This window comes from Mytilus edulis, chromosome 7 (genome assembly GCF_963676685.1).
Source record: "Mytilus edulis chromosome 7, xbMytEdul2.2, whole genome shotgun sequence".
NCBI classification, from domain to species: domain Eukaryota; kingdom Metazoa; phylum Mollusca; class Bivalvia; order Mytilida; family Mytilidae; genus Mytilus; species Mytilus edulis.
Genome location: NC_092350.1, coordinates 60,240,316 through 60,255,736, shown reverse-complemented (window position 1 = coordinate 60,255,736; position 15,421 = coordinate 60,240,316). Strand labels below are relative to the sequence as shown.

General features: G+C 32.0%; 1 protein-coding gene across 1 annotated transcript; it reads left to right on the top strand.

Annotated features, from left to right (window-relative positions):
- Nucleotides 1–243: 243 nt before the first annotated feature.
- On the top strand, nucleotides 244–6,173 carry LOC139481902 (oxidoreductase HTATIP2-like). The gene is made up of 6 exons (XM_071265421.1): nucleotides 244–343; nucleotides 1,583–1,760; nucleotides 2,368–2,475; nucleotides 2,819–2,956; nucleotides 4,177–4,238; nucleotides 5,490–6,173. The coding sequence occupies exons 2-6, from the start codon at nucleotides 1,590–1,592 to the stop codon at nucleotides 5,686–5,688; spliced, it is 678 nt and encodes a 225-aa protein (XP_071121522.1). The 5' UTR covers nucleotides 244–343; nucleotides 1,583–1,589; the 3' UTR covers nucleotides 5,689–6,173.
- Nucleotides 6,174–15,421: the final 9,248 nt, after the last annotated feature.

Here is a 15,421-nt window from a genome sequence, read left to right as displayed (position 1 = left end):
GTTAAACCGAATAATACTTTTAAAAAAGGATTATTATAATTCATCATAATTCAAGTGGAAAATAAATATCGACAGAAATAACCAGACTTTTATATGACGTAAACATAATATTGCATCATATTATCGATTGATTTTTTAAATGGTAAATTAGGTAGAACGACTAGGTAGAATGATTAGGTAGAATGATTAAATTTAAATATTCCAACCTTAAATTTGACCCGAATCACATTTCTTTTGTTCCGAGTGTTTAAATTTTACACTAAAATGGTGTGTACTAATAGTATGTAAGAATTTTAAATTGTCTACCTCGCTCTTTGATATATAAACATACACAGCCTCAAAGGTAAGAACACGATTTCGGGAATTTGTTCTTAGTTGGGTTTTTTTAAACTAATACTGATATACACTAAAAGGAAGGAATTAACAACAATAAACTTATCATTATAAGATAAGACCACACAAACTATCATATGCGCAAAACAAGTTATTTAATTCAGGTGTAATTTGAATAACTGTGTACTAGTATTTGTAATCTTTTCATTCTGTGGCATATTTTTTTTATTATAAGTATATCAATATTTTAATAAATAATTATATAGTAAGCGCTATTTGTACTGTATTGATCTATACGTTCATGGGAGTTTGTTTTATTTCAAATATTTATATTGTGATTCAAGGATGTGGCTGTTCAATTCCACGATCTTAAAACAAAAAAGTGTGTCTTTCATTTGAATAGTAAAACATCAGTTGGAATCCCCTTTATAAACCCCTCCAAAAAAAAAAAAAAAAAAAAAAAACAAACAAGCAAAGAAATTGAATAAAAAAAACAATCAAACAACAAAAAATGTATTCTACCTGCATCATATGTTCAATAAGCGTGCACAACTTAACTTTGGATATTAATAAAGTATAGGAACTAGTTAAAATCTGGAGCACTTGAATTCAACCGATATTTTAAAAACGTGATTTATATTGTGCAATATCGCATTCTTGGAGCAAAGATGCTATGATCGTTAGTGTAATAACGTGAAAGTCTATGTCAACGAAAAAATTGTTATTTCGATATAAAAATGGTGCCCTTTATTTGATCGAATTTAAATGTACGTACCTTCACTGTGTATCATCACCGCCGGATCAACCCACCATTTTTTCTTAAAATGTCCTTTACCAAGTCAGGAAAATGGCCATTCGTATGTTATAGTTCATTTCTATGTGTGTTGCAATTTAGTGTTGTGTCGTTGTTCTCCTCTTATATTAGATGAGTTTCCCTCTTTTTTAGTGTGTAACGCGGATTTTTTTTTTTTTTTTTTTGTCCAAATCAATTTATGAAATTCGAATAGCGGTATCCCACTGTTGCTATTATTTATAGGGACCATTGGTCTTGTTCACTTTTCATTGTCGACGAAAACAGCATTACCGTACAAATACCAGCGTATAGCTTGCTACCTGGATACATTTATGTTTGTATATGTGCCGTATTGTAGTTTTTCGCAGAGTATTAATAGAGAACCAGGTCAATGGTACCTATATCTGGTGATGAACACAATGAACTAATACTGACAAAAAATAAACACTGTTTCAGAGATTCAATGGAGACTGAATCGTCGGATAAATCAAACAAAATGGCGTTTGTAATAGGATATACAGGAGAGACGGGTAAATCCTTGATCCAAGAACTCAACAGGAGAAAACTGTTTAGAAAGATAGTTCTAATAGGAAGAAGGGAAGTTCAGATGGACAAGGATTTAGGTCCAGAATTCGTAAGTTCAGCTAGCTACAGATGATAATGAAAAGTACAACATTCAACATGCTAGATACAAAAGAACAGACAAAAATTGTATATGCGTACACTAAACTCATAAATCTGTCTTAAGTGCACCTCGTATAGAATAATTGAGACATAAACGAATGAAATTGCGTTTTGCTATATTAATTTAGATGCTGGAATATAAAATTCAAAAAAAGCATCAGTGAACATATTAAGTACAGCAAAATAAGCAAACGTTTATTGAATTCCAAAAATGTCAATGTATAAATACGACAAAAATGCAGTATGCTATCAGTTGGTTTAATTTTGAAAATTGTATAAAATATTGCTGATAGATAATTTACTTGCAAGACAATAATTCGACATCATAGGTTTGAAAAGAAAAATAGGAACTAATGAACCGATCCAGTTTACTAATTCGGCGTGCAAAACTTTTCTATACAGCGATGCTTTACTTGATTATTGTATTTTAAAATCAAAAGGAGCAAACACAGTAATCATTTTTCAATTGCATTTGCTAATTATATTTATTTGTCATAATATTTAGTCTATTCCGAGACCAATTGGAAATGTTTACTACTAACTTATCTATTCAACAGGAACAAAAAGTTGTTGATTTTGAAAGACTGACTGAACATAAAGATACTTTTCAAGATCTGGATATAGGGTTCTGTTGCCTAGGAACAACAAAAGGAAAGGCAGGAAAAGTATGTCTGCTTTCGATATGTAATTGATTAATTTAATATTATACCTACGGAATAGATTACCTGACCTGTTTGGAGTTGGCCTCGACCATTTTGACTTGAACGAATCAAAGGACCGTTAGTTATACATTAATGAAAGAGCAAAGCAACGACACACAACACCCCAAAAGGTTTACAATCTTTATAGGAGAGTTCCTAGTCTTTGGCATATTCTTAGAGTCTTATGAAAATGTATGACCTCGCCAATTGTTCAGTCTATATAGATAGTTTAACCAAAGTATTTTAAACAGTCAATTGGATTTTTGAACAGATATTAAATAGTACAATTTATTCTCTTTTTTAACAGGCTGGATTCATAAAAGTAGATCATGATTATGTAGTTAATTCTGCAGAGGTGGCAAAATCTGTAGGATGCAAACACTTTTTGTTAGTGTCTTCATATGGCGCAAAAAAGGACAGTTTTTTCCTATATCCTAAAACAAAGGTAATATTGAATTACATGCAAAATGTAATGATTTAGTTGTGTACACAGTGACTTAAAATCTTTAAGGATACAAGAATATATGTTTTCTTATTTGTAACAAAGTGATGTTAAGATTTAGTTTCGTATCTAAGAAACACGTTTAAACTGGAATAATATGACTAATTCGTTGCCTGATAAACCTATAAAGCATACATTTTCCTGATCCTGATCTTACCGTTATCTGTGTGTTTTTCCAATTAACCTATTACCGTACCCGCGTCGTGCATTGTCATATTGATATCAATAAGACCACTAAATCGAACGTGACAAAAAAATAATAAATGAAAATATAAGTAACAGTCAACAAAACTCTACTCATGACAAAACTATAGATTGATTAACACGAAGTTCATTAAAAATTTATGATTTTTTTTTTTTCAGAAGGGTACGAATTTTAAAGTTTCAACACCTATGTATCACATTGACATACGAAAAGCTTCTTCAATGATTATGTAGAATGGCCTTTCATTATTCCAAAATATGTCGATAATATCACTATACTGTAAATCAACTAATTTTCGCATATTATTCGTTTCATGTTTATCCCATTCTTGTCCACTTCGCGGCGATTTGATTTCGCCATTTTCCTATTTTCATCATTCAGTAAGAAAAATGAAAATCAAAGTTTTACATATTCGCGACGATTTATATCAGCGTTAATTTTGTATTCTCAAAAGTCGCGAAACAAACCGCTAGCTAACATTATTTTGTTAAGACGACACTCGCGTCTGATGCAAATATAAAATTTCAATCCAGGTATCTTTGATGAGTTTATTTACAGTATGCATTTGTGGAATATTGACAACTATATTGCCTACTACTGTTTAAATCCAACGCCACAATTAAGAAGATAAAACAAGGTTACAAACAAAACTATTAGAATTGCGCAATGAGCTCCAAAAGGAGCGAGATTAACAGGTCGTCTATAACGCAAGGATCACTTACATTAACCAAAACCAAACATACTTCTATGCTTGTGGAATTTGTTCCGCGTGGTATGAATTATTTTGAATAACACTATCAATATGAATTAAAAAAAAATATATAATGTTACTGTAGAAAAGAATGACAGCTTTCACAATATTTGAATTTAGACCTAAAAAAATGTCTTGATGTCCGGTCCGAATGTACTCAATATTCATTCATATAATAATTTTGTGTTTGATAAAATCTGTTCACAGGGTGAAGTCGAAGATGAACTAAAGGCAATAAATTTCGACAATTTATCAATATTCAGACCGGGGTATGCAGTTTATCAGTTTTTTTAAGTAACTGTATTTCTAACTTTCATAACGAAATTGTTTACCAAATCCAAGATGACCTTCCTGTAATCTGCAAAACACAACAAGTCGTACACGATTAAAATTTTACATCATTCAAACTTTAGGAAAAAGTAAAATCACAAAAATACTGAACTCAGAGGAAAATCCAATCGGAAAGTCCATAATCACATGGCACAATCAAATGACAAAACACATCAAAAACGAATGGACAAAAACTGTCATATTCCTGACTTGGTACAGGCATTTTCAAATGTAGAAAATGGTGGATTAAACCTGGTTTTATAGCGCTAAACATCTCCCTTTGATGACAGTCTCATCAAATTCCGTTATATTTACAATGATGCGTGAACTAAACATACATAATAATAAAAAAGTCAAAATACGGGTACAGCAGTCATCATCGTGTAACAATTTTAAAAGGAACAATTTAACAGAACACAAAAAATATCTATCTATAAACACATTCATTGATTCGTTTGTCTGACGTCAGAAAATTTTATATATACGAATAAGAGTTTAACGCATCATGTTTATGCGTGTGACGAATAACAAAAAACTTATTAGCTTATAGAAAATCACAAAATCTATCAAATCAATACGAGGAAAAAAGAATAAAATCTTGCAATAAAAAACACATAGTCGTAAACAAGTCCACAAACGCCACAATTAATACTAGATATTAAACTCAATAAAGGTTTTTGAATGATCTCCAATAGCAACGGCTGTCGTGTAACAAGGGTTTAAATCGGCATCAATTTTAATATTTCATTATAAGTGAGAGAGATATGATGTCATTTTATAGTTGTTAAATGATTTTTTGTTTCAATGTGTTCTCCAAGTATATGTTGTTACAATTTACCTTTGAGAGCACGTTTGTTTACATTCTTTCATCACGTTTTTCTCCTCGCACTTGCGCTATGCAGTGATCTAAGTTCAATGAATACGGGACCACATCAGCAAATTAGTGTCTGGGAATACAATAGTTCAATATCGGAACATTTATGACGATTTTGATAATATCAACGATTTTCTATTTATATAGTAAAAATTAGCCATCAAAGTATATAAAATATTAAAGATGTGTTCTTCATATTTGAAGTTTCATTTGACGTTAAATAAAGACATGATAATATTATGATAAATACCATGCTTAATGGAAAACAGAATTTTTGTTCATCATGGTCCTTTGTTACAAACTGCCTTTTTTATAGACTGTTGTTGTGTGATAGAGAAGAAAGTAGACCAGGAGAGTCATGTTTCAGATGTTGTTGGAAACCGATGCCACAGTGTATTGTGAAAGCAAGTGCAATAAGCACAGACAATTTGGCCATAGGAATGGTGTACAAGGCTACTCATCCATCTAAAAAAGTTGAAATAATTGAAAATAAACAGATATATGACTTGATCTAAATGAGATCTGAAAACAAAAACAAAAATTTTACGATGTTAATATTGATACTAAAAACTTGTGGTTTTATCTAACTTACAACATGTACAAACAAGCATAAACATATTAGCAAAGACAAGACAAGAAATGTAGTTCAGTTAGAAACAGAGTTAAAGTTATCGTTTACGCTTGATATTACATTCTATATTATGAAAAAAAGTTGTTTGATACCAGACAAGACTATGTATCGTTATTAAGAAATTGTATGATGATCATTGCTGTACACTGTAACTGCCAGATAATCATTTTAAATTTGGATGTTGTTGAATGGTGTAATTGAAAAACTTATTTACTGTCCAACTGTAAAATTCTTGATATTACAATCAGAAGCAACTTCTTTTCAATAAATACTATTTTCATTACGAATAAAAATGTCTAAGCCACTATGCACAACATGTAATTGGCTAACTGTTTTGTTACCGTGTTCAGAATATTTTGTCTGCAGTTCCAAATGGATTAAAACACATATCTTCACTTCCGCAAAAGTATGCATTGTTTACTAACTATTTCCCATTCCTTTCGATGTCACAATGTAAATTGTCCTTAAGTTTTCGTTGACAAACTGTTAAGTTTTACTTTTGTTAGTACATTTTTTCTTCTTCTTTCATTTAAGACGTCATTTTTGTGAAGTACTAACTAGGGTTGAAATATTAAAAAATCAAGTATACCTGGCTGACGCGTTTCGTCTACACAATACTAGTCGAACAAAAGTAATGCAAAAGACTAACCATTTAGTACTGAGTTGAGAGGCATTGGGAAATAAAATTTAACTATAACTATGACCATCTGTGCCTGGATGTTGAAACCTGTAGTGATTTAAATTATGTTATAACATTTGGTGATTTGTAAGTTTTCAGAAAATGACCGCAACAATGATTTGTTACGCAACTTTTTGGCTTGTGAAACCCTTACAGGCGATACATCCATCAACAGTAATATTGACCAAGCGGATGCATGGAAAATGTATTTATAAGTGAAATAATATGTCGATTACGTAATAAGCCAAGTGCAAAATTGACCAAATTTATATATTCGGAAGGCTACTTGTCCAATTATATTGTACATTTAAACAAAATCATACGTGAGTCGCGGTTAAAGAAGATTTTATAGAATTTTGGTATCTTTGTCATAGATATTTCATAACGATTAACGATAGGATCTGTAAAACGTTAAATGGACAGGTTTCAACTTTATCACTTAAAATACTTAATTTAAAGCCTTATTATTGTTAGACACTCTCTATTTTGGAAATACTGATAGAAAACGCTAGCAACAACTGAGAAATATTTGATTCGTTTGAAAGCGCGGCTGGAATGTTGCTACATACATGACAAAAGTTACTTCTACTAGTATAGAAAAAACAAATAGTATGTAAGCACGTAAGCTTATGAAAGTTTGGTTCGCAAAAAAGCAAAGAGCAGAAGAATTGTTATGTTATACAGTGGGGATCACTTCTAACCTCTCATAAAATCTGTCAGAATCTGTCAAGAGAACTGTTCTATGACAGTATGTAGAACTGTAAATATGAAAAAGAAGATGTGGTATGATTGCCAATGAGACAACTATCCACAAGAGACCAAAATGATACAAACATTAACAACTATAGGTCACCGTACGGCCTTCAACAATGGGCAAAGTCAATACCGTATAGTCAGCTGTAAAAGGCCCCGATAAGAAACAATTCAAACGAGAAAACTAGCGGCCTTATTTATATAAAAAAAATGAACGAAAAACAAATATGTAACACATAAACAAGCGACAACCATTGAGTTACAGGCTCATGACTTCGGACAGGCACATACATAAGCCTGACACCTTTTAGTCAGTTCTAGCTAGAACAGTTTTAACCTAGATCCTGACAGTTCTACCTAGAACTGACCAAATCTTTGGTCAGTTCTACTTCCAGAACAGTTTCTACGACTAGTACAGTTATACGGTTAGAATTGATTTATAAATTCTACAGCTAGAATTGATTGATAAATTTTACAGCTAGAATTGATTTATATATTCTACGGCTAGAATTGATTTATATATTCTACGGCTAGAATTGATTTATATATTCTACGGCTAGAATTGATTTATAAGTTTTAGAACTCTTTGTCTTAGATATAAGGCTTCGTCGAAATAGTGATTTATATTATATAAAGTTTTGCTATTGTGCCGGTCTTATTTCAGATTTTTTATCAAGAGATCATGTTAAACCCCGCCAAATTCTGCATGTTTATGCCTGTTCCAAGTCAGGGGCCTGTAATTCAGTGATTTTCTTTTGTTGATGTGTTACATAAATTATTTGTTTTTCGTTCATTTTTTGTACATAAATTAGGCCGTTAGTATTATTATTTAGCTTGTTTTACATTTGTCATTCCGGGAGTCAGGATGACTCGTATAACAAAATTATCTGAAAAAAAGTAAAATCACAAAAATACTGAACTTAGACATGTTAGAGGAAAATCAATTCGGAAAGTCCATAATCACATGGCAAATCAAATAACAAAACGCATCAAAAACGAATGGACAAGAACTGTCATATTCCTAACTTGGTACAGGCATTTTGAAATGTAGAAAATGGTGGATTAAACCTGGTATTATAGCGCTAACCCTCTCATTTTGATGACAGTCTCATCAAATTCCGTTATATTTACATTGATGCATTAACTAAACAGACACAACAAATAAAATAGTCAAAACATGGGTACAGCAGTCATCATCGTATAACAATTTTAAAAGGAACAATTTAACAGAACACAAAAACATCTATCTACAAACACATAATATTATAATATGTCATAATATCTGTTAACAAATAGTTTGCATACCTCGCACGGACCTGTTTAACAAAAAATCTTTTGATCGTATCAATCTAAACTGACATTATTTGCTCTTTTTTTGTTCTGCAAATCTATAAAGCTGCACAGTAATTTCGTTATAAGTTTAGGTCAAGTGGGACTGTAATATACAAGTAACAGCAATATAAGAAAACAATGACCAGAAAATTTTCCGCCATTTCAGCTTTGCACGTGTAATTGATGTTTTACCTTCTGTACCTGTACTTTTAAAACGAAATTTAAATTTTGTTTGCACTAACGTTCAGAAACACACCATTGGCAACAAAAACACATAAAAGTTTGAACAAATTGCATGGGACGTCAACCAGGCCTCTCCGAAAATGACCGTCAGATGGCTCTTGGAATGGTTGATGCTGGCATTAGTGTTGCTGACGTCGTGGCTGGATTTAATGTGCATAAGTCAACATTTAGGGACTAACAAACAGATATCAACAAATTGCAACAGCACAGGATAGGTCGATATGTCTTAGACCAAAAACAACCATCGTCAAGGGAGGAGCGCTATCTCTGCTTTACGTCAACACGTGACAAGTTTTTTTTATGGCTACACGAGTAGTGCATTGACTAAGGGCAGCTGCTGGTGTGCCTGCCAATCCTTCATTGATGCACTTAGAACATGGCCGCGAAATTGATTTTGAATAACACTATACTCATTTCCGCTTTTGGGCACTCCCGCGCTCCATACAAAAAATATCCTAATGAATATGAGTGTTAAACATTCAAGTTGCTTCTGACATGTCATAATTCCATTTTTTGAGGTCAAGAGGGACTAGTTTACAAATAACTGCAATATTGGAAATCAATGACCACAAATTTTTTTTTCGCATCAATTGAGAGTGTCAGCATTTCCTATTTTTATTCAAAATAATTTATCAGAAACAAATATCAGTAGTTTTCATATCTCAGACTGACTCATGTAACAATATTATTTGTCTGCATCAATCAAAATGACCATATTTGACAGCATTAACTAAAACTGTCCATTTGACTGCATCAACCAAAACTGACCATATTTGCTTTTTTTTATGTAAATCTTAATTCTTATACAGTTATAGTCGCATAGTAAATCTGTAATATTTTTATGTAAGGATGAATTGTATAATACTGACTCTTACTTTTTTCTCTCTCTCACACACGCTGTTGCTCACTCTCTTGCTCTCTCTCACTCACGCTCTTGCTCCCTCTCTCTCACGCTCTTGCTCCCTCTCACGCTGTCTCTTCCTCAAGCTCTTGCTCTCATTCGCAAGCTCTTTCACTCTCTTACTCTGTCTCATATTCACGCTCTCTCTCACACACAGTTTCTCTCAAACTCTGTCTCTCACACTCTGTCTCAATCGCTGGATCTCGTACTCTCACACACTTTCTCTATCACGCTCTTACTCTCGCTCACACGTGGTTACTGTACCTCTCTCTCACATTATAACATGCCCTTTTCCATATTGACCCTGGTATCATCCCGAGACTCCCATATCGGCCTCGAGGCTTTAAGACATGTTATAATCTATTTATCACATATCTAAGTTCTGCAGAATAGAGACACAAAGTTCAATTATTACAATTTAATGAAACATAACAGGTAAAATTTTAAATTTTGTATCACAAAAGTGTCTTAAGGACGCAATGACGTGACGTCATTTGGAATCAGGGCACAATATCAATATCGTCTTTTTTGCCCCGGGCAATTTTGAGGTAATTGCATATGCATATGCACAACCCAACGTATTCGTAACAAATATGTGATAACCGCTTTTATTGAACACCTATTATAAAACATCTCATCAACCTACTTTTCCAAAAGAAAGCAACCATAATTGCAACAATGGATGTTAAGCAACAGCAAAACAAAACAAGAACATAACTGTCTTTGCTTGGTTTAATTTGGCTTCTTTTTAATTAATTATATACTATAATAACACACCCGCCCATTTGTCAACGTGAAGTTAATCACTAATACCGAATGTAGAAGATCTGGTGCCGGTTTCACGAAGCTATCCTAAGACATGTCATAAGACATATCTTAGGACATGTCTTATGATCTTCTTATGACTATCCTAGGACATATCTCAGACCTTGTCTCGAAGCTGTCTTAGGATCATCTTAGCTAAGACATTCTAAACCTGTCGCAAGTTCTTTAAATTTTCAAATAAAAATATGATCTACGGAAAAAAATCATGTAAATGTAGTATGTAGTATAAAGACATAATTTGCAAAATAAATATTAAAAAAAATAAAAGTAATTTATATATAAATTATCTTTCAACAATACATCAATATAAATATGAAATTTTCAATGCAAAATTAAGAAAAAAGAATATAAAATTATGACATTGTTTTGGTACAAGTGAGTTGAATTCAATTTCGACTTTATTGGTTATAAAAGGTTAAGAGATAAAATCGTGCAATTTTTATATCAACTAGAACACACCCGTGATATCGCGGGTCTGTGGCTGAATTAAAGAATATAATTATGCGTAAGCCTTATTTTAGTATTGGTATTGTCATCTGATAAAGTCATGCCGATTATAAGATGCACAGTTTTCTCTGCTTTCAACATCTTTCTGTTTGAACCCGTCGACCTGGAACTTATCAATTATTGGTATTATTAATTTTATTTGGAAAACAAAAGTCCCTGGAAAGGAGTATTTTTTATCAACAGCATTGTCCTTAATGAGTTATAATTAAAGTTGAATTCTTTGATTCGCTGTTTTACGTCATTCCGGCTTACAAATTGAAAACTGTACATGCTGTACCTATACGCCTTATTTTAAGTCCAGAATTATATTATTCGTATTGTCATCTTAAAAAGTCATACTGATTAAAATACTACAATCGGGAACAATGTGACAATGATTGAATTTAGTAGTGTCAACCCTGTGATTACGACCCGTGTATAGCAAAATCCTAAATACAGTGTTTGGTGGTGTGCCTGTCAGATGCGGAACATACAGATAAGGTAAACAGGTAACAGGTGAATATACTATTGGTATCGGTATCGGATTCGACCCGGAACTTCTTAATTACTGGCAATATTAATTATGTGGGAAACAAAGGGGACTGGAGTGGTGTAATTTTTAATCAACAGCATTGTACTATATTAGTTAGATATAAAGTTGAATTCTTTGATTCATCGTTTTTACGTGATGACGGCTGATAAATTGGACCTCGTAATTTTAGTATTATAGATACATCTACATCGAATTTCATTGTTGACAAATCCTGATAATCCGTCAATGTATATATGTTTTAAGCAGGAACAGGAGAATAGATAATTAGATAATAATAAGATATTTTTTTTTCAAAATTAATATAAAAAATGAGTGTAATTTATATAAATAAACGTATAACTATCCTAAGACCCTCATAAGACACCTCTCGCGTTGTCCTAACTTTATGACCAACTTTAAGAGATGTCCTAATTTAGGACCGCTTTGTGAAACCCACTTAGGACTAAGATATGTCGTAAGACCATCCAAAAACATGTCTTAGTCCTAAGACAGCTTCGTGAAACTGGGCCCTGTTTCGTATCCTGTTATTTTCCTGGATATTGACAGAGAGGGCGACTTCAATGTAGAATCTATGACAAACGTGATAATTTCAACTTTCCAATTGTCTACTGTTTCCTATTTCTAAGCAGTAACATACCATCTACCTCGTCATATGATGCTAACATATCTCAACTGATACGCTACGCTTGTGCATGTTTACACTGTACGGATTGCATTAGCAGGGGTGTGCCTCTTACACAAAAACTGCTCCTAAAGAGTTGTGAGGAGAACACTTTATACGTTTTACGGTCACCATCATGAATTGGTTGACCAATCCGATATGTCTCAACTAACTAGCGCCATCCTGTTTATTTTTCAATCTTTGCTTAGAATTTTGTGGATCTTTGTCCTCCCTTCTTATTTACTCGTGTTGATGTTTCCTTTAAAAATGTCCTGTACCAAGTCAGGAATATGGCCATTGTTATATTATAGTTCGTTTCTGTGTGTGTTACAATTTAACGTTGCGTCGTTTGTTTTCTCTTATTTTTGAGTGTAAATTGACATTGCGCTAAGACGTGTCACGGTACTTGTCTATCCCAAATTCATGTATTTGGTTTTGATGTTATATTTGTTATTCTCGTGGGATTTTGTCTGATGCTTGGTCCGTTTCTGTGTGTGTTAGTTACATTGTAGTGTTGTGTCGTTGTTCTCCTCTTATATTTATGCGTTTCCGTCAGTTTTAGTTTGTTACCCCGATTTTGTTTTTTGTCCATGGATTTATGAGTTTGAACAGCGGTATACTACTGTTGCCTTTATTTGATGTCTTTTTTTATTCATCTTATCGTTTTCAATTGCCTGTTTGGTATCATCTCACCACTTTTATCAAAGAATTTGAAACCGTTTAACCAGAAAATGGACAGTAATCTGTCTCTAATTGCTGTTTATAAATGATATGAAGAAAAACATTTGTAAAAGTCAGTTTGCATCTGATTAGAGGGTTACAGACAAAAGCACAGACGAACTGAGAAAATACAAAACTGAGCCATAAAACCACTTGGTTTTTTATTTATTAACTTTTAAAAATAAAAATGCCACTATTATATAGAAACATATTAAAGAAGGAATATATACTACAAGCCTGAGAAATTTAATAACTGCAACAGTTGTTGCTATAGTTTATCGGCTCTTCCCCTTAGAAGCATAAACGGAAGCAATTATATAAAACTATAGATTTTGTTTGAATTCGTAAAAAATAATTACAGCCGCAAAACACTCGACTGTCTCTTATCCTAATTAAATTGGTTTGTTGGTGTTCTATGTTTTGCTTACTTCTCATAGAAGAAGCATATTTCCTGTTTTAATTTGTATCGAATGTCTTTCGCAAAGACTAATCGCATCGCGTCTTGATTTATTTACATCAATTTGGCATTTCATTTCTGAGTAGTAAAGTTTGAACATTTTCCTGAAGATCGCAAAAACGTTAAGGTTATTATGCATATATGGTATCATTGCATGGTATGTCACGTCTGACACCTTGATTTTGACGTTTTGATAACTTGAAGTTATGTATGCTATGTTTGATATGTATATTTACCAAATTAGGGCCCCAGGAGGGCATATCATACAGACAATATTATTATAAACAATAACATATGCAATACACAAACTATAAAAGATATGTAACAAGTGTTATAAAAATAATAAAATAAAATAATATACCACAGAAAACACACTCAACAAAATAGTAGCAATGTATTATTATTCAATGAATACTATGTTGACATTGACTCAAGTGCACCCGGTAAGTGTATTTTCACTTTGAAAAGACAAACATGAGGCATTATTAGTTTGTGCGGAGAAATCTCAATATAAAAAATACAAAAAAAAACACCAAAAAAACAATTAAGCACTCGAACATTTGACTATGAGGTATACTACAAATAACAAGTATATTTAATAAAGGATATTTAATATGACTCATCTGCAGAAAGCATCAAGAGTCGGTGCTTAAAGTGAAGTCCATACTTGTACTTAATACAGATGAGTCAAACTCCTAAATTATTTAAAATAATATATTTTAAAAACATATTTTTAAGATTATAGATAGCCAATGATATAATACTATATAGATCTGGGGTGGTGTTCTCGAAGCTATCTTAGGACTAGGACGTGTCCTAAGTCTATCTTATGACAAGTCTTTGTCCTAAGTCGTGTTCTCGAAGCTCTCTTAACTTATGATATATCCTATTTTTCGTCCTAACATTAGGACACCCAATAAGGTGTCTTAAGAGCATCATATCTTCATCCTAGCATAATAAAGTTTGGATTTCGCTTTTTGCTCATTATTTTACGTGAAAGTGAACATGAAATGAAACGCACCATCGGTTATCAACTCGTATATAAAGAAATATTGTGCATGATTTTAAACTTTGAACTTCGTGTTTCACGATACGACTACAATACAAATTTAATTCTTATTTCAAAACAAATTGTTTTCTAGTTTAAATAACAATCTTTTTTTTATATAATTACATTGGTAATGATGCATTAAATTCTGTACATGTTATTATAAAATTCGTAAACAATTTTATTAAATAACTTCGTCATTATTAGATGTTTTATAAAAAAATATCTTTAACGATTTAAAATTACGACTTAGGATATGTTTAGGACGTCCTAACATAAGATTCGTCTAAGATAGCTTCGAGACACAACTTAAGAGTGTCCTAAGTTGATCTTAAGTCCATCCTAAAATTGGTCTAAGATGTGTCTTAGGACGAATCTTAGGATACTTTCGAGAACACCAGCCCTGGTTTGATAAATTTTTGAAACAGTAATATCTACTAAGACAACAAATAAAAAAATATAATATACATGTTACACAGTGGTTGGAAGGGTTTTGTAAAAAAGAATAATAGGTTAAATAGGCATAAAAAGGGTAACAAATAAAGAAGAGAAAAGAATGGCTGTACAGATAAAATAAAGAGAAAATAACATATCAATTTACAGAATATCGCATCCAGACCCTCACAATCGCAGTGGTTTTATTCGATAAAATGTCATTTATTGGTTTGATTAATCGATTCAAAGAAATAAATAAACATATATAAGAAAACCAAAAATATTTGATTGTTTTTTGTTTTTGTTTTTGATTGTTTTTGTTTTTCTTTCTTTTCTTTTTTGATTGTTTCGATAAATTTTAATTTAAACCGAAAACAAACAAGAATTGAAATTTAGGAAACAACGGACTACTCAATTCAATAACATTGAAATATTCGGAAACACTCTATATTTAAAGATCAATTGATTATTTAAAGGTTTATTATGTGTAGAATTATAAGTAGAACGACAAAGTATAACGATCT